Source organism: Callithrix jacchus, chromosome 17 (assembly GCF_049354715.1).
Source record: "Callithrix jacchus isolate 240 chromosome 17, calJac240_pri, whole genome shotgun sequence".
NCBI lineage: Eukaryota > Metazoa > Chordata > Mammalia > Primates > Cebidae > Callithrix > Callithrix jacchus.
Genome location: NC_133518.1, coordinates 19,397,284 through 19,415,886, shown reverse-complemented (window position 1 = coordinate 19,415,886; position 18,603 = coordinate 19,397,284). Strand labels below are relative to the sequence as shown.

Sequence of the window (18,603 nt, the reverse complement as noted above, 5' to 3'; positions counted from 1 at the left end):
TATGTACACTTCCATGGAAAGCTTAGGTGTACTGGTTACTAATAACACATGTTTTTAGGTTATTGAAAGTAATAAGATTACAAGCATTACATTCACCATTGTTTTTCCTAATTTTAAATGAAATGTAGCCTTTAAGCATGCTGAAATATTCCATTACAAGATAGCTTGTATGGGCTAGATACCTGTCCATAATTTTGAAGTTGTCTACTTTTATTTCAGATCATTAGAATCCTGCACTGCTTTTTTTCTTTACATGAAAATTAGTTTATAATAGGGTCTCAATTTTTTATTTTCTTCATAACCTCCTAGTTTTATCAATCACTTTACCAAAATTAATATTTCTTTGGTTAGGAATTTGGAATGAATTTTTGTTAATGTTCCCTGACAGCTGAATGAGTATACACTATCAAAATGCAGGCTTTTCCCCCTATAAATATAATTAAATTTGAAATTAACATGCTGATTTCTCATGCTTCATTCTGTTCTACTTGCCTCAATTTCCCTTGGTTACAAAGCGTATTGGTTATGAATATGCATTAGGATTTGCTGTCAAACTCTGAGTGTCTCCTGGAGCAGAAGATTAGATATGTTATTGCAAAACAGACGCATCAGTTCATATCATCCCCTGCAATTTTTACCTACTAATGAACATTTATGAGAAAGTGAACAACAGAACAGGGAAATCAGTCTGCTAGTCAAGGTTCATAGCACTCTTTTTCTCTTGCTTCAATAGATTTTAGTTGAATTTAATTTTCATTTATGCTATAATGTCAATTATTCAAGAGCTCATCAATTTGAATAAAGTTAAAGTTTTGTAACTAACAGAGACACAGACTTTGACTGAATTTAAGATTTGGAACCAAGCTCTCACAAACCAAGAATTCAACATTTAGATTTCCTATCCAGTTGGTGAATTAGAAGTGAATTTAAGCTGAAGCAGGGAGGGGGAATAAATAAATCTTTCTCTTTCAAATAAAAATGATCATCGTCCCTGAGAAATAGAATTGTTCTTATTAATTGTCTCTAAGTCTGTGAAATTCAATGACCCGCTATAGATCTAAGGTGATGTTTATTATTATCTTTTGTGCCTGAGCTAGAAACTTGGAAGCATAAGCCTGAGCAGTGAAATGGTGCAGCCAGGAAAGAACTGAGCTTCATTGATTTTCATCTGAAAATCTCACTGTAGCAGTCTAAAGATGTACTTTAAAATGTTTTCTGTTCCTTTGGAGACCATGATTATGGTAAAGAAGTTTATGCATCCATAGAATCATAGATTAATACCATGTTAGAGCTGGAAGAAAGTTTAGAGAATCTACACTAACCCCTTCATTTAAAAGGAAGAAACTGATGTTCAGATTTATTAAGGAAAGTCTTCTCTGAGGTCACATAGTTCACTATTGGCAGAAACAGACCTCGAGCCAAGAATTTCCAATTCTTAACTACTTTCACCACACTTCAAATATATTGGCTTCAACAAAATCTGATTTTCTTTAGGATAACACAATCATCAACAAACCAGAAAAATGTGAGTTTGGAATGTATACTCCCAAATCATCTCACACTGTTTTGATAAAAGCCATCTATTTGGAAGCCTAAAGCTTTATAATAATATACTTAAATTTCACATAAAAACTTTGAATCAACAAGGTAAGCATGAAAAGTTATAAAGATTCTAATCCAGGTTCTAAGTGGAAGCTTTTCAACAGATTATCAGCTCTTTCTTGCTCTCACTCCTTCTCAAACAAAAGATCCAACTTCAACCTATCTCTGGTCATTATCTTCGTTCCTTTGTTCTTCCATCCTTTCATCCCAGATATCTAGCAAAACACAGCACCGGAAAGGCATCCTATCTGTGTCTATATCCAGGCTGCTGAACACTGATGGACATGGGCAGCAGAATGATGTCACCACAAATAAATACATGACATCCAACCTGAAATGTCCCTTCCATATTTTACTGCTAAACTCTTGTTCTCTAGTTTTTATAAACTCCTACTTTATTGTTTTCCTTCCCTTCCTAATAAATTTGAATCCTAACTCACAAAGAAAAGGAGCAGAAGAAAAAGAATGAAAAGGAGAAAGAAATGGAGAAATCAATCAGATAGAAATGTTTTGCACCCCACATATAAAATGACCTGTATCTGTAACCATCTCCTTTTCTCCCCTGTGAGAGCAGAACTTCTGTGTTCTGCACACATCCTTCTCACACTACCTCGATAATCTCTTCTCTTGTTATTCTCTTGTTCTATGGACTCCTCTTTATCAGCATTTAAACATGATCAAGTCATTTGAATTATTAACCATCTTCCCCTAACATTGCATCTGCTTTTTGCTACTGTCTCATCCTTCTCCTTTCACAGCCAAATTGAAATAACCATGTCCTCACATTGTCTCAATTTTTCACCTCCCGCTTACGCAACCTAGTGCAATCCAGCAGCTCTACTGAAGCAGCTCTTAACAAGAAGACCAAAAATCCTGTGGCTAAACATTTCAATACATTTTTTTCTGGTTCTCACCTAATAAGAGTGAAGATGTAGCAAGTTAATGTTTGGTGCCAAAATGTCTTTGTTTATAAAAATACCTCGAGATTCCCATTTAGTTGGAAAATGAAACCTGAGGTGTTTGCAAGACACCAATCAAGAAAGAAAAGGAATCAAGCAGCTGTAAAAGAAAAAAAAAAGGAAAATAATTTGGCATTTTTTTTATTGTTTTTTAATTTGATTAGACAGAGTGAGAGAGAAGAAAATGGTGGCTGAATTGGGAGGTGAAGAGGATGGGAGACTGCAAGATGGCAGAGGGTTGCATGGTAATAAAGGGGCCTTGAGAAAACCCCACAGGCAATATGGCTAAAATTATTTTAATAATGGAAGTATCTGCGTGTTTCTGACATATTTTCCACTCCAACCCACATACCTACTTCCCAAAACCCTCAGTTGCATCTACTCAACTTGTAACTTCTTTCTGAATGAAAATAAGGAATTTTCCTCAACATAAGGAGATGAGTCTCGGGCATGAGTAATCTGACAGAGAACAAAGACATCAGCTGTAATGGAGGGCCAGCAGAGATGATTTTAAATTTGCCAAAATTTGGAAAGGGCTCTGGATTTCCAGGATTATGGCATGAGGATTTGAGCCAATGATTCCGTATCTCCAAGTTTGGATGGCTCACACCCATAAGTTATATGTTTTTAGTATCTATTTCTGCAGAATTTACCTCTGTTGACTCTTCCCTACTTCTAAGAACATCTACTTTCCCTGGTTTACATTATTACTGTTTCTTGGCAATACTTCTGATCACTCCTTCTCAGTGTCTCTTGTAACTACAACCTTTTCTGTGTATGCCTTAAATATTGGTATATCTTAGCTTTTGGCCTTATGACCTCTTCTCTTCCCATCTCATATACTCTAGCTGATTTATATGACCCGATTTCGTAGGCTTCAAACATGGTGTAATTGCTGAGGGTCCAAATAAATATCTTTATCTAGACCTCTTTTGAACACTAAACGTTTCTTTCCTATTTCCATTCTGGATGTATTGACTTGGAAGTCCTATAATTTAAATAAACATGTCTAAATAACAATTCACTTTCCTTCAAAAATAATCTTTCTTTCCTCTTTTCTTTAGATTTAAATATTTTCAGAATCAAAAACTGGGAGAAAATATAACCTACAGGTCTACGAATATGAGAGAAGTTAAATGAACCAAGCTACATTTAAACAAAAGAGTATAATACATCTGTTAAACAAATGAAAATACTCCCAATTGACTTATATAGAGATATATTATAAATCAAATACAATTAAAATGCAACAGAGAATAAATGTATGCTATGTTTTATGTGAGAAAGAAATAAAAATAAACACAAACATACATGTAATATGTGTTTAAAAAACAGAACCACAGGAAAAAATATTTCAGAAGTGAATAAAAATTGTTACCAATGCAGAATAAGAGGATGGGGAGAAAAGGATAGAGAAGATAGTAAAATTTTTCTCAGTATGAATTTTTATACAGTTTTGACTTGAGAGCTATAAAAATGTTCCACATTGTCAACAAAATAAAATAAAGACAAAGATTTTTAAATTCTAAAATTTAATATGTATATATACTAACCTAACCATGTAACAAGTTCATACAACCACACAGTAAGAGAAATTAATTTTAGCATCATTTTTAAGCCCAGTTCTCAACCATATACCCTTAGTGCAATATAATGCAAAAAATTGCACATAAGTCTTGAATTTCACTTTCATTTTTAGAGTGGTGTTGATATCATAGTTCTGAAACAATTTCATATACATTACAGAATAAAGCATATAAATAAATATATTAATGCTGCTAGAACAGAGGTTCAAAATCTGAAAGCATGGAAAGACAAATCCAAGTAAGGAGTGACAGAGCTGGAGAAGAACCCTGTGGTGTTTGAATTGAATTAGAGATATTAGTATAAATTCATTAGTTATAAATATGTATAGATCAAAAATATATAAATATCGATATAAATAGATATGGGTATGTTCTAGCTATGTCAGCTGAAAGGGCCTGGAAGCAATGACACCCCTAATAGCAATGAACACACTACTACCCAGATCCATGAATAGGACAGAGGTTGAGTGAACCAAGCTACATTTAAACAAAAGAGTAGAATACATCTGTTATACAAACTACTTAAACACACTACTACCATTCTCCAATGAATGGAACTGGGAAGCCCTGGAGATATGGCTGGTTCCAGGTCTTGGGCAGTAACATCATCTTGTGCCAGAAAGCAAAGCAGGAATAAGAGATAGATGAAAATATGTTAAAAGGATATAAGAGCTGGCTTGAAGGGGGCTCACACTGGCCAAATTTGGGGCTTTTTGAGTATCCAAAATTATGATCATAATAGAAAACAGCACATTGAATAGAACAAACAAATCCATAAAACTGTAGTCAGACTCAAGGCAGAAAGAGAATGAGAGGGAGAAAGTGGGAGAGGCAGAAGACTCTTTCTTAATAAGAATCAGTAGCATTTAAAAATCACCATTTTTTAACCAGTTTAGTCACTGTTTCCAGCAAAGATAATCAGTCAATAGTCAAACCATGGGTGAAATTGTGTTGAAGAATATTCACAATATAGTATAAAAGTATCAGCCCGGAGAGAGATCCAAGATGGCTGATCACTAACAGCTCAGGATTGTAGCTCCCAGTGAAAGCGCAGAGAACAAGAGAATGCCACACTTTCAGACGAATTTTCATCACTCATGGACCAGAAGATTCCCAGTGGAGGGGCCCCACAGGTCGCCAGTGCAACTCTTGTGGCCAGTGCAGTGGTTTTGCCAGTGCCTCGGTGTGGCAGCTCTTCACACAGAGTAAACGGGAGGAGATTCCCAAGCAGAAGAGCACCATCAGTCTTATGGCTGCTGTTTTGGCCAGCGCAATGGGTTGCTCGGATTCCAGTGCTGGGAATCAATAAACTGGGTGTCCACTCAGAAACCCAACTAGAAAGGCGGTAATCGTAAAGACGACACATGGAAAAATTTATAACAAAGGGAAGAAACCAGCCTAAAAAGGCTGAGAATACCCAAAATAGATCCCCTCTCCCTCTACAGGGGATTACAGTTCCTCATCAGCAACGGAATAAGCCCTGATGGAAAAGGACTGTGTGCCATGAACAGAAGTAGGCTTCAGAAGGTGGGTGATAAGAAACTTCTGGGAGTTAAAAGAACTTGTTCTAACCCAATGTAAAGAAACTAAGAACTTTGAAAAAAGGTATGACAAAATGCTAACAAGAATAGACAATATAGAGAGGAATATAAATGAACTAACGGAGTTGAAAAACACAACACAAAAACAGCGAAATATGCACAAGTTTGAATAGCTGAATTGATCAAGCAGAAGAAAGGATATCAGAGGTTGAAGACCTACTTAATGAAATAAAATGAGAAGACAAGAATAGAGAAAAAAGGATAAAAAGGAATGAGCAAAGTCTCCAAGAAATATGAGACTATGTGAAAAGACCTAATTTACATTTGATAGGTGTACCTGAATATGATGAAGAGAATGAATCCAAGCTGGAAAATACCCTTCAGGATATTATTCAGGAAAAATTTCCAAATCTAGCAAAGCAGGACAATATTCAACCAAGGTAATACAGAGAAAACCACAAAGATATTCCTCAAGAAGAGCAACCCCAAGGCACATAATCGTTAGATTCACCAGGGTTGAAATGAAGGAGAAAATACTAAGGGCAGCCAGAGAGAAAAGTCAGGTTACCCACAAAGGGAAGCCTATCCGACTCACAGCAGATCTCTCAGCAGAAACCCTACAAGCCAGAAGAGAGTGGGGGCCGATATTCAACATCCTTAAAGAACAGAACTTTCAGCCCAGAATTTCATATTCAGCCAAACTAAGCTTCACAATTGAAGAAAAAATAAAATCTTTTATGAACAAGCAAGTACTCAGAGATTTTATTACCACCAGGCTGGCTTTAAAAGAGCTTCTGAGAGAAGCATTATACATAGGCAAAACCAGTATTAGCCTTTCTAAAAATATACCAAAAAGTAAAGAGCATCAACATAAAGAAGAATTTACATCAATGAATGGATAAAATAGCCAGTTAACATCAAATGGCAGTAACCCTAAATTTAAGTTGACTAAATCCCCCAATCAAAAGATACAGCCAAAACCTAATGGTATGCTACATCCAGACCCATTTCACATCCAAAGATACACAAAAACTTAAAGGGATGGAGAAAGATTTACCAACCAAATGAAGAGCAAAATTAATTAAATAAAAAGCAGGAGTTGCAATTCTCACATCTGATAAAATGGATTTCAAAGCAACAAAGATATAATAGTAAAAGGATCAATGCAACAATAAGAGCTAACGATCCTAACACCCAGATGCATAAGACTCATAAAGAGATTTAGACTCAATGAGACAGAAAATTAATAAGGATATCCAGGACTTGAACTCAGATCCAGAACAAGTAAACTCAATAAATATTTATAGAGCTCTCCAATTTAAATACACAAAATATACATTCTCCACCTTAAATACACAAAATATTGATCGGCCATTATTAATACCTATTTTTAGAAAAAAGCTACATTCCTGTTCTCTCTCCCTCTTTTTCTTCCTCTTTCTTCCTCTCCTTCTCTCCTTTTTTTTTCTTTTTCAAAAACAAAAAACAAAAGCAAATATAGCTGCTATCTTTGATAATAATTCTTTAAAAAAGTTTGTTTAATTGTAAATGCTAAGCTAATATTGGTTTCTACTGTAATGAAATCAAGAATAAATTTCTATTGTGACTTCATGAAAATAGTGTTTCCCTCAGTATTAAAATCCAATTATCCTTGAAGCAAAGTTAAATATTTGAGGAGATAACCATATTATAAATAAGTACAAACAAACACAAACCAAAAACGCAAAAAAAAAAAAAAAAAGTATCAGCCCACAGGTGCTTTTACAATGGATAACTCTGGTGAATCCACTTCAATCAAGGGATCCAAATTATAGCATCACCAATAATGGGATAAATTGACATAATGTCACTCTCCATGACATCCAAGAGGTGGAGATGACTATGCAGTTTTCCTTCCAAAAATAGTGAAGGTGAATGTAACAGTAAAGAATCAATAAGAAAATCCAGATTATGGGATGTTCTAAACAACTGGCATGGATTCTTCAAAAGTGTTCATGTCACAAAAGACAAGAAGAAGTGGGGGAACTCCTCAAGATTAAAGGAAATGAAGAAATGAAATAGATGTGTCAACTAAAGCAAATGTCTAATTCTGGATTCGATCTGTGATTTTAAACGGAACTATATAAAAGACATTTGGGACAAAAGGGGACATTTTAATATCGACCTTTCATTAGGTAATGTATAAAGTTGAATTTCTTGAGCATAAAAATGGCATTATGGTTATCTAGAAGAATGCCTTTGTTACTAGGGAAGTTTACTTAAAATATACCCCTCCATGAAGAAAGGCCTGGGTCTAAGCAGCTTTTAACTGCTACAGGGTAGACATTCAATAAATATTTGTTGCAAGAATGAGTAAGTGATGACTATATTGTAAATATTCTCTTCTATATTGAGGAAGAGATATTCGTCTGTTTTAATCATAATAGCCAGTTTGGGGAGGGGGTCATAATAGTGAATGATGGCCAAGATTATAGAATAATGATGTATAAAATAACTTAGGGAAATTTTAAATAAGTTGAAAATAGAGTTAAATTGTTCACTCAGAGAGAAACAAACACAGAAACTGGCTACCAGACCATGTTGGACAACCTTCTGGCTCTGCAAATCACTCAATAGACAAGGACAAATCCCCCCTACTTCACTTTTTTTGCATTTCTGTTCATCACCTGTAAAACAAAAACAGTGGAATAGCTCTCTATGTTCTCTCTCTTAATGCTAAAATTCAATGGAAGAAAGTTAATACTCTGAGTAGAAGGACATAATATCTATAAAAGGCCCTGTTTTTAAATTCAGCACTCTTAATTTCAGCTAAACATACATTTAGAAATAGTACCACAGAGTCTTTAGGTTATGAAGATATACCAGCATTTTAAGAACATTTATGTTTGCATTGAATTATGGTATATATAAGGGGCCTACAAACCAAACCCATTTGCTATAACTTACCCCATAATCACAGATTTCTTTTTCTATAACTTCTATACCACACAAATATATTCGATTTTTATTTTAGGATATGACTATGCACTATTTAGTGATTGTCTTATTTTCACCGAACAGCAAATCTTTCTTATTCTTTTTAATAGCTGATGAGTAGTAGGAGTATACCATACTTTATCCATTCATCCAGTTGATGAATATTTGGGTTGTAAATACACCAATTAATAAATATTACCATCATCCCTTTGCATGTATTTTTTCTGTACTTCAGAATGTATTTAGGGTAGCTTGTAGGACTAGAATTGCTGATTAAAAAGTACACATGTGGTACATTTTATATTTGATATATACTGGCAAATTGCCTTCCAGAAAAGCTTTGCCAATTTACAATCTTAGTAAGAGTGCATATTCCCCTGGTTCTTTGCCATCAGAAAATGTTATTGATCTTTTTAATCTTTGCCAATCTAATGATTCTAAAAAGAATGTCTTTCTTGATTACAGTATCAAATCAAATTCTTATCGACTTTGGGCACCTTTTCACATGATTACCAGCTGTGTGTGTAGCGCTCTTCCTTGAATACATAAAATATGACAATGTATGTAAATATATAAATATACATAGATGGATATGCAGATATAGATAAAATGATTTAAAAATACACCAGAAAATATTAAGAGTAGTTAACCAGGGGAGTATAATGACTGAGAGTGGGCCATGCTAAGGAGGAAATTTCATGTTTAGCTTGGACTTTTTACCATGAGAATAATGTATTACTTGTATTTATTTATTTACTTTTATTTTTGAGATGGAGTTTCGCTTAGTCACCCAAGCTGGAGTGTAGTGGCGCATTCTTGGCTCACTGCAACCTTTGCCTCCCAGGTGCAAGCAATTCTCCCGCCTCAGCTTCCCAAGTAGCTGGGATTACAGACACCTGCCATCATGCCTGGCGAATTTGTGTATTTTTGTAGAGACAATGTTTCATCGTATTGGCCAAGCTGGTCCTGAACTCCTGACCCCAGGTGATCTGCCCGCTTTGGCCTCCCAAAGTGCTGGGATTACAGGCATGGGCCACCATGTCCAGCCTAATTTATTTTAATAATACAAGGATTGTAAATAGGAATCATAAAAATAAATAAAACTTTATATGGCGGGCTATACCCTCCTTTTTCGTTTGTTTGTTCTTCTCCTTCTACTTCCAGAAAATAACTCTGCTGCTTTATTTCTCATACCAACTCCAGTTGTTTCTCCATGTCCTTGAAGAATTTTGTAAGGTCTAGTCTTAAACAGTCTGTTCTCTCCTCCAGGTATCTCATCTCATGACCTCTCTCCTCCAGAATCTATGTTGAGATTCTCTCATACTGAATTGTCTCTCATAGCCTGCCTGGCACTTCTATTTGACTTTAAACAAAATGGCATTGCACTTAACCACAGCATCTGTGATGAAAGCAGCCGAAGGAACATATAGGAAGCTATGAGAAGAGAAAACAGGGTCAGGGTAGGGCGCTAATCCTGCCTGCATGGTACGTACGAGAAGACTTTCCTAAGGCAGTGGTATTTACACGCATGTCAGTAGGAGTTAGCCAGGAAATTATTGGGGCTGGGAGAGAAATATTCCAAACTGAGGCACAAGCACCTGGTAGGCCCTAAAACAGGAGTGAGTAAAATACCACCAGTGTGACTGAAACACTTTGGGTAATGGTCCAGGTCAGATAATTTTGTGATGGACTTGTTGGAACCACAAATCCAGACTAAAGACCTGTGTGTGTGTTGGGAGTTGAGAGGAGGGAAGTTGGACCACAAGGAAGAAGGAAGGATTCCTCTGAAAGGAATAGACCTTCTCATTCTTTACAGTCCTAGCAAAGGAACATGGAAAAATAGACTACAGTGAAGAGAAATATTTTCTTCTATTTCTGGGGCCAAGAATCAGTTTGGCCTCTGGGTTCTAAGACACAGGCAGTCTGATGGTGTTTACAGGGGGATTGAGGAGCTGACAGCAGCTCCTTCGCCACAAATATATGTTCAGAAGTGACAAAGCAGAACAAGTTAGTACGAAATCATGAGAAAGGATTGGATGCAGCATTGTCCAATGGAACTTTCTGCAATGATAAAAATGTTCTATATTATTTGCAGTTCAGTATAGTAGCTACCAGCCACATGTGGCTACAGAGTCCTTGAAATGGCTGCTGCATGTTAGGAACTGAATTTTATTTTATTAAATTCTTATTTAAATAACCAAATGTAGCACATATTGAACAGTACAGGTCTATAGCAAAACTAGTGTGATAATTTGGCTTTGAATGTATTGAGAAGATTAGAGAAAGGTGTATATAAGCACACATGGGAAGTGAAGCAGTCGAGGAAAATGATGTTTCTGGTAATGCATTGGCAGAGATGTCGGTGCCTAGAGAATCAGGATTTCATGACAGGCATATCCATAGAATGTTGGTGAGACATGATGAAGGGAGAAAAGACCCCAAGGGACTTGTTCCTGGACAAGTATGAAGCAGAGCCTTGGGAAAAGGTCAGCAATCAGTAGGGGACAGTTTGGAGGCTTCCTATTTCTAGCAGTAGAGCTGGGGATGTCTTGTGTCATCATTAATATTTTATATTTGGCAAAATGTGACCAAAATGCAGTCAAAATGCCACAAATAATGGCGCTTTCATTCTTCCATTCATTTTTCTTGTTTAATTCAGAAAAATGTTAAAAGTAGCAGTGCCCTTAGCCCACAGGTCTGGCTAAGCTGATGCACTACACGTGAACAGCCATAGACATCTTTGCTTTTTTTCTCCCTCCCTCTTTTGTAACAAGCTTTTCTTGGTTGTCTTCACTTCTCCAGTTTTGGCCAAAGCTCAAGGTTCAAACACTTGTTTACTAAAAGCACTCTTCACCCACTCTGATCCAGATTAATTTTTATACGTGCCTGTTATAAAAGTACACAGAGAGATTTGAAAAGCAGGGCGCAGTGGCTCACACCTGTAATCCAAGCACTTTGGGAGGCCAAGGTGTGTGGATCACCTGAGGTCAGGAGTTCAAGACCAGCCTGGCCATCATGGTGAAACCCCATCTTTAAAAAAAAAAAAAGAAAGAAAGAAGAAAAGGCAGGAAACTGTTAGAACTTGTCACAAAATTCAGCACAAAGGCAGCAGTATTGGGAAGGCAAATTTTCATTTGTATTGACATACACCTTCCTTGAGTTTTGGTGATGATGCCATTTGCTATCATCATTCATGAATTTAAACAAATTAGATAAAACCACCACAGAATTTCTCTGCCATTTCTAACTGTGCCAGCGGCAGTGGTATTGGATTTGTCTTCATGCTATCACCTTAATGTTTCCTGCTGCCATCAAAAATAGGTATTTTGATTCCACTAAGGGCGATGGGATGAGAAATGCTATGACCTGCTGTCTTGGTTCAGCAAATGACGAACTGACTGAGGCCGCAGAATGCACTTTTTACTATATAATGGAGTTAGAGATTAAGCTTCACCTGTTTACTTTCTCACAAGTCTCCATTGAGATGCCTTTAGAAAGAATAAAATACTTGAAAAAAAAACAGTTGGTTATTATTTTCTTTTCATTCTTCCACTCTTTCTCTACATTGATTTCATTGTAGCAGTTGCTGATTATTTGCTGATTATGCATTAGCTCCAAGTTAGCAGAGCACAGAGCCTGCGTGCTATTAATTTAACATGCATTTTGTTAAGAAAATCTTTAGCCTGTTGGATTCAGGTTCCTTTGAGCAACATCCCAAAGGAAGGTTACCTTGTGGCTAGTGAAAGTCATGCCATGCATGGACTGCAAAGTTGACAATCTGCCTCTGAGTCCTGGTTCTGCCCATGGAGGAGTCAACTGAATATTTTCAGTCCTTCATCTCATTATTTGTAAACAGGAAATAAAAATTTATGCTGTGCCTACATTTCAGTCTGGTAAAGGATCAAATAACATGATGTCAACCTAAGTGCTTTATAAAATCTTACTATACTTGAAAGATATTAAATTTTTATTCGCCATTTTTACCTCCACTGATTTCCTGAAAGAATTTTAGTTCAGTTACAACAGAAGATACATAGGCAATAGGACTGACTATTAAAACAAAGATACAAGAACAAGAGTCATATAATAAAAATAGCAGACAATTGTCCCAGATAACTCAAGTTAAGCATAGTTATAACAATTGAACACTAAATTTAGCTTTGAACTTCCTGGCAGCTAAGACAGAACACAAAACACAGTCAAACACAAGGGTCTCCATAATTTACAAACTGAAGCATGCTGGTTCATTAGGAGAGAAGGAAGTTTTCTTACCACTAAATTCTAAGAGGATCATGGGTGAGATTGTTATGGTCACACAGCTATTCCTGCTTGCCATATGCCTTGAAGTAACTTGCAGTTACATGTAGCCATATGACTGAGTGCTAGCCAATGGGATGTGAACTGGTCCACAAAAACATTCCCCAGTGTTCCCCACTGCTACCAGCTGATTGGCCTGTGTAGAAGGCAGGAGGTGGAGACAGCCTGAGACCTGAGACCCTGCTTAGATCTGCTCGCCAATTAGAAATACCTGCATTTTACGTTATGTGAACAGGAAATAACACATCTGTCATGTTGCAGATATATTTTACACAGTTTGCATACACTATAAAAAAAGATTTTCCAATTTGCAACATTGCTGGATAGCATAATATCCAACTTATTATGCCAACTTATGTATACCTTATCAGTTTTATCTAAGAAAAAATTTTAAATTCTCTTTAGGGACCATCTCATTTTATCAGAGACAAGACCATCTAAAGGTTTTGAGGAAAGGGAATGAAACAAACATGGATAGTTTTATTTATGTGTTTGGGATGGTGGTGCCTGGGTACAAAGGAAAGAAGCAAGAGATAAGAATAGTTTTGAGTATGAGACACATATAGGAAGGCCTGTTTATTTAGGTACCTTAGTAATGAAGGTTCAATGGGCAATGAAAAGGCCTAGAGAAGGATGCATCATCCATAAATTTGGAGGAAACTTGACAGTTTTTAAAATATTTTAACAGCCGGGGTGGGGGGCGGCGGGGGTGGCAATCTGACTTTCTATATTCCTGTGGAGCCTAGCTTGCCTGGCAGGACATTGGCATCCTTAGCTCTGTCTTGAAGCAAGCAAGCAGTTCATAGACCCAGTGGTATGATTTCTAAAATTCCCAAGATACTGTTCAAGGGTCTGGGAATTTTATAAAGATGATCAAGGATAAGAATATCAAAATTCTGTAAATGTAATTATTGTATTACTCATTAAGCACAATTCTGGAACTTGCAGAATTGATTACTGAACTTCTCTGGTCTTTTGAGATTCAGTTTGAATAAGTGCATTGTGTTTAGATTTCATCTACCTCCAAGACAGATTTGTTTTAAGAATTCTCACGGAACAGTCTCTGGGGCATTCTTCCTCGGATTCTTACTATGCCTTTCTTACACTACACTATTAGACCCTTCCTACTTTAAACATAAATGCCTCACATTTTACATGTGGCTTAGAAGGTTTCACTTCTAGCTCTAGTTAAAGCTAAAGATTTAGCAGGGCTTGGGCAAATGACAGCATGGAGCAGATGGGGTAGGTCCAGCCCCCAGCTCTCGGCTTACAATCAGTCCAGAACAGATGTTTCAGGAGAAGACGTAGACACAGTTGTTGATAAAAGCAGGTTAGGACCTAACCCGGAGAGCCCAGGAGCACAGGGAAAACTATGATCTCAAACCAAGCAGACAGCGATGAATCTACCATCAAGGCCTAATGTTAAACCATTGCTGACACACAAAGGTCAGCAATGGAGAATGTAAAATAAGAAATACTCAGACACCTATATAGCCAGACTCCCAGGAGGAGTCTCAATAAATATCAGGCCCCATGGCTTTCCCAAAATTCCATTTTCCTTAGACCAAAATTTTTACTTCTCTCCACTCCTATAGTATCAGCAAACCACAGCTGCTCTTCCTCGTACAATAGTTGGCTTTTGGAGTTTCGAAGAAAATGTAAAATATGGTTGACATCAAAATAATATGAGCATCCAGAGACCATGTCATTTCTCCAAGTATTGTAAGTGCCACAGGAAACTTTGAGTAACAACCAGTTTACGATTCTATGAATAATGCAAGTTTCTCTTCCTTTGGGCTGATGTATGGCTTTTTTGACACCATCACTTAAAGGAAAATGAAATCCACAAGTTACTTTTCTTTCCTTCTACCCAGGTAACTTATTTGTTCCAAAGAATCAAGACATCAATTAGAATTTTTGCCTGCTAAGAATATATGAAATGGGAGATAGAATGATTATGCTTTTTTACTCTCTCTTACCACTTCTTTCCTCAATTAATAGGAATGAAGATGCATAGTGTTACTTGAAGTTTAATTTCCTTTAAGAAATGTACGATTTAGAATCAAGACACTGTCAGAGGTCATGTGGTTTAACTTCTACTTACTAAATGAGTAATATCTAGTGTTCACTGAGCACTTACTCTCTGTGGCAAACACTTTAAGTGTTTTCCACACTTAGTGGGTCGTGCCCCCTTTAATGCTCATGAAAACCCTGTTATCCTCATAATAGAAATAAAGAAAACTGAGGCCCAGAGAGATCAAGTATTTGCACAGCCACATTGTAAGTGGAGAAACTGGAATTTAAACTCAGGAAATCTGACTCCTGGATATGAAATACCGCATGATTCTGATCCATTTATACCACTGCGCAACGAACATAAGCACTACTTGCGTTATTCCTAAATGTGACTGCTATGATTAATATGGTATTTTCATTTGGAAATACATGTAAAACATTTCCTGCATAATTCAAAGACACAACTTCCTGTTTTTTCACATAAGAATTGCCACTGCTATTTAAGAAGATGGACTTCACCTAATATCTAACAACTCTTCAGCCTTAAACAAGCATTCTGTGTAAGAAAAGAAACCTGAAGATATAAAGGAATCTGATGCCAGAATCTTGACATTTCTAAGAGCATGTCCTTAGTGACTGGACCACAAATCACTGCCTTTAGAGTTCAAAGTTGCAGGAATGCTGTTGAGGGCATTTTATCCTTTTATAGCAATCTATCCTGTGGCTTCTGGGCCTAATACTCATGACAGATGGACTGGATACCATTAAAATCATCTAGTGCATCACTCTTCTCTAGGTGTCCATACTATGTTTGGAAATCATGTGGCTCAAAGGTCTAACTTTTAGCACTGGCTGCACATTTGCCATGGGATTATTCCATTCTTTGTCTGTTGAATCTACTAAAATGAATGGGCTTCATTTTTTTTTTTGAAAGTACACCTGCAAAGCTCAATTTCTTTTTTAAAAACCATCTATGTTCACACAAGTTCTGAATTACCTTCTCTTTCCCCCTTTGGTCCATTAGTTCCTGCTTTTCTGACTGGTAATGTCAAAATAAGTGGTCTGGCCTTTGAAATGTTTAAGATAAAATAAAATTAAATTAAAACTTGAGGTTGAATTTCCAGTTTCACTTGGGTTCACTCAAGACGAATCTGTAATTTGGAAAGAACACCCACCTCCAACCTTCTGTAACAGTTTCATGAACACATCAACTTTATAATGTAGATTCTCCTAATAGACCCTAGCATTCAAATTCTTTGTGTTCTTAGCAATGGAACAAAACTGCCACATTTCTGTTCACTGCATAGTCAAAGCTGTCATAATCTGCTGTTACGTTTTACTGAATGTCCTCAAGCTGTCAAAATGTTTGCTATGTCTATCAAAATATGCCAAATTTATTTGGGGCACTGGGCATGAGCAGGAGTGAAATCTTTCAGACAAATGAGGTTGAGTGAAAAGCAAATATATGAAGGTTAAAATGAGAAAAGTATAGGACAGAGCATGTCTTACTACTAAATGTGATGAGTTCTACCATAAAGAAATGATTGATATTATTGGGACATTAATGTGTCAATACACGTGGAATCCAGCTTGTTATATTCTTTTGTGACTATCTAAAAATAGAAATGTGTGCCTATTACAGGCCAATATATTGTGAGCTTTAATTATGTTTTACTAATTTCCAGGTGGTATTCCAAAATATTTTCTATTTCAAATTAATATGGATATTCCAAGCATCCGTGGACTATTTTATGAAGACCTTAGATCGTATTTTAGCAAACATAATAGAGTAGAAAACTTGACAGCACATAACTACCTGAATTCTACATCAAGGAAGAGCACTTCTTTTTATCCATATTCGAAACTAAAAATCACTCTGATGTATACTGTTCATTAGGCATAGCTGCAGAACTCCAAATTAATTAAGAGAAAAAGAAGAAAATCATTCACTCACAGTTAAATTCCTATGGTTGATTTTTTATATAGAGTTAAAATGAAAAATTCTAACATTGCTTTTACTCGCATTGCTCCAGGACTTACAGAAGGGTGGGAGTGCATCATTCCTCTGGAATTTTGTGTCCTTCAAAAGAGATCTTGGGACAACAAAGTGCCAAAATCAGCTTAGGAAAGGAGCTGTGTCACGCAGCGAGTGAGACAGGGAAGTTTTTGCAAACTGTGTATGCATATTTGCATTTGCTGAAATCTATGTCCATATTAAATGCAAGAACAATTATTCCTGGAGGTCACCTTAGAGACCTGACTTTCCTCACTCACCACCATAATTTTTTGTTTCCCCAAAATATGTTGATCTCTAAGAAAAAATTTTTTCCCAAGAATATATAATTATTTTTTGATATTAATAAAATTCAGTGCAGCAATTTCAAACTAAAGAATATTATATGGCCCAAAGAACTGAGGGACAAAGTTACCAAGCACATTGTGTTAAACCCAGGCCTAACCAATTATTTTTAATTCTCTGCTATAACCATTAAGTATACTTCTTAAATGCTGAAAGAAAAATATCTCTGCTTCATTCTAGGATCCTTCATGAACAATTCAAACTATCTGGTCAATAAGCTTCACACTTACCTCAAAGGCCTTCTGTATTTTTACAAGGTCACCCACGCTGAGTTGGTTTTCAAGCAGGCCTGTGCCATAATCTTCACATTCAGTTACACCCTCTGTTCTCTCAGGGCTCTTTGGCCCAGGCTGTGACCCTGTGTTTAACTCAAGTGCAGCTTTCTGGCAACTCATAATGGCTTCACCTTTTCTCAGCAGCCTTCAACTATTTCTATATGGTTGGATTTTTTCTTCCTTCAATAGGTGCCTTGAAAAGAAACTCAACTTAGCAATAGAATTCCAAAATCCAAGTACAAACCTTCCAAGGCATACAATTAGGAGGCAAAATGTTCAACCCGAGGCAGGAAATGAAAGCCCTGAACCACCTCGCTTATTTGATTCCAGAGTTTATTTTCAAAATTTACAGTTGAGTGGTTTTAAAATGGCATTTTTACCCCTTCCTTAGACTCTGTTTACACATTTTTAATCAAGCCAGGTTAAAGCTTCCCCACATTGATAGTAACGGACACAGAAAACAACTTCCACTCTTCATTTTAAATGCATTAGAAAAGCACCTTCCCAAAAATCTCTTTGGCTTACTTTGCTTCCATTAACACGTTGTAGTTTTCAACTCCACTTTCTTATCTGGAAGAGTTAGATGACAAAGCTGCAGTTTCCCTACCAGTGAAGTACCTGACTCTGAGGCCACCTTCTCAGAAATGTGGAGTTTGTTTCCTCTGTTCTGATCCCTTTGTATGTTTCCTGGCAACCAACGCAAAGCCAACTAAAACTTTCCCTGTACTCCCCCGTCTCCAAATAATGCCTGAACTGAAAGTTGGAATATATAATGTAAGTGTTGAAATGTTATTTTTTTTAATAAAAGGACAGTTCTTTCCTCTCATTTTTTAATTAAACTACATCTTGTATCATTTAAGGATAACTTTTACCATTACATAGGATATAAATTATAAAACAATTATGATTAGTCAAAGAAAAGAGCATGAAATTCTAGAATTTTATGTTTTACATACAGAAAAGGTTTTATTC

The 18,603-nt window shown here is 36.4% G+C and overlaps 1 protein-coding gene across 1 annotated transcript in view; it reads right to left on the bottom strand.

Annotated features, from left to right (window-relative positions):
* The window catches only part of WDR49 (WD repeat domain 49), a 165,698-nt gene extending 147,441 nt beyond the window's left edge, over positions 1-18,257 (bottom strand). The window contains exons 1-2 of the mRNA XM_035278281.3: positions 18,157-18,257; positions 17,587-17,824 (exon numbers count right to left, since the gene is read on the bottom strand). Of these exons, the coding sequence (XP_035134172.3) occupies positions 17,587-17,751 (165 nt within the window). The 5' untranslated portion in view covers positions 17,752-17,824; positions 18,157-18,257. The remainder of the gene's footprint in view (positions 1-17,586; positions 17,825-18,156) is intronic.
* Between the last annotated feature and the right edge of the window lie 346 nt (positions 18,258-18,603).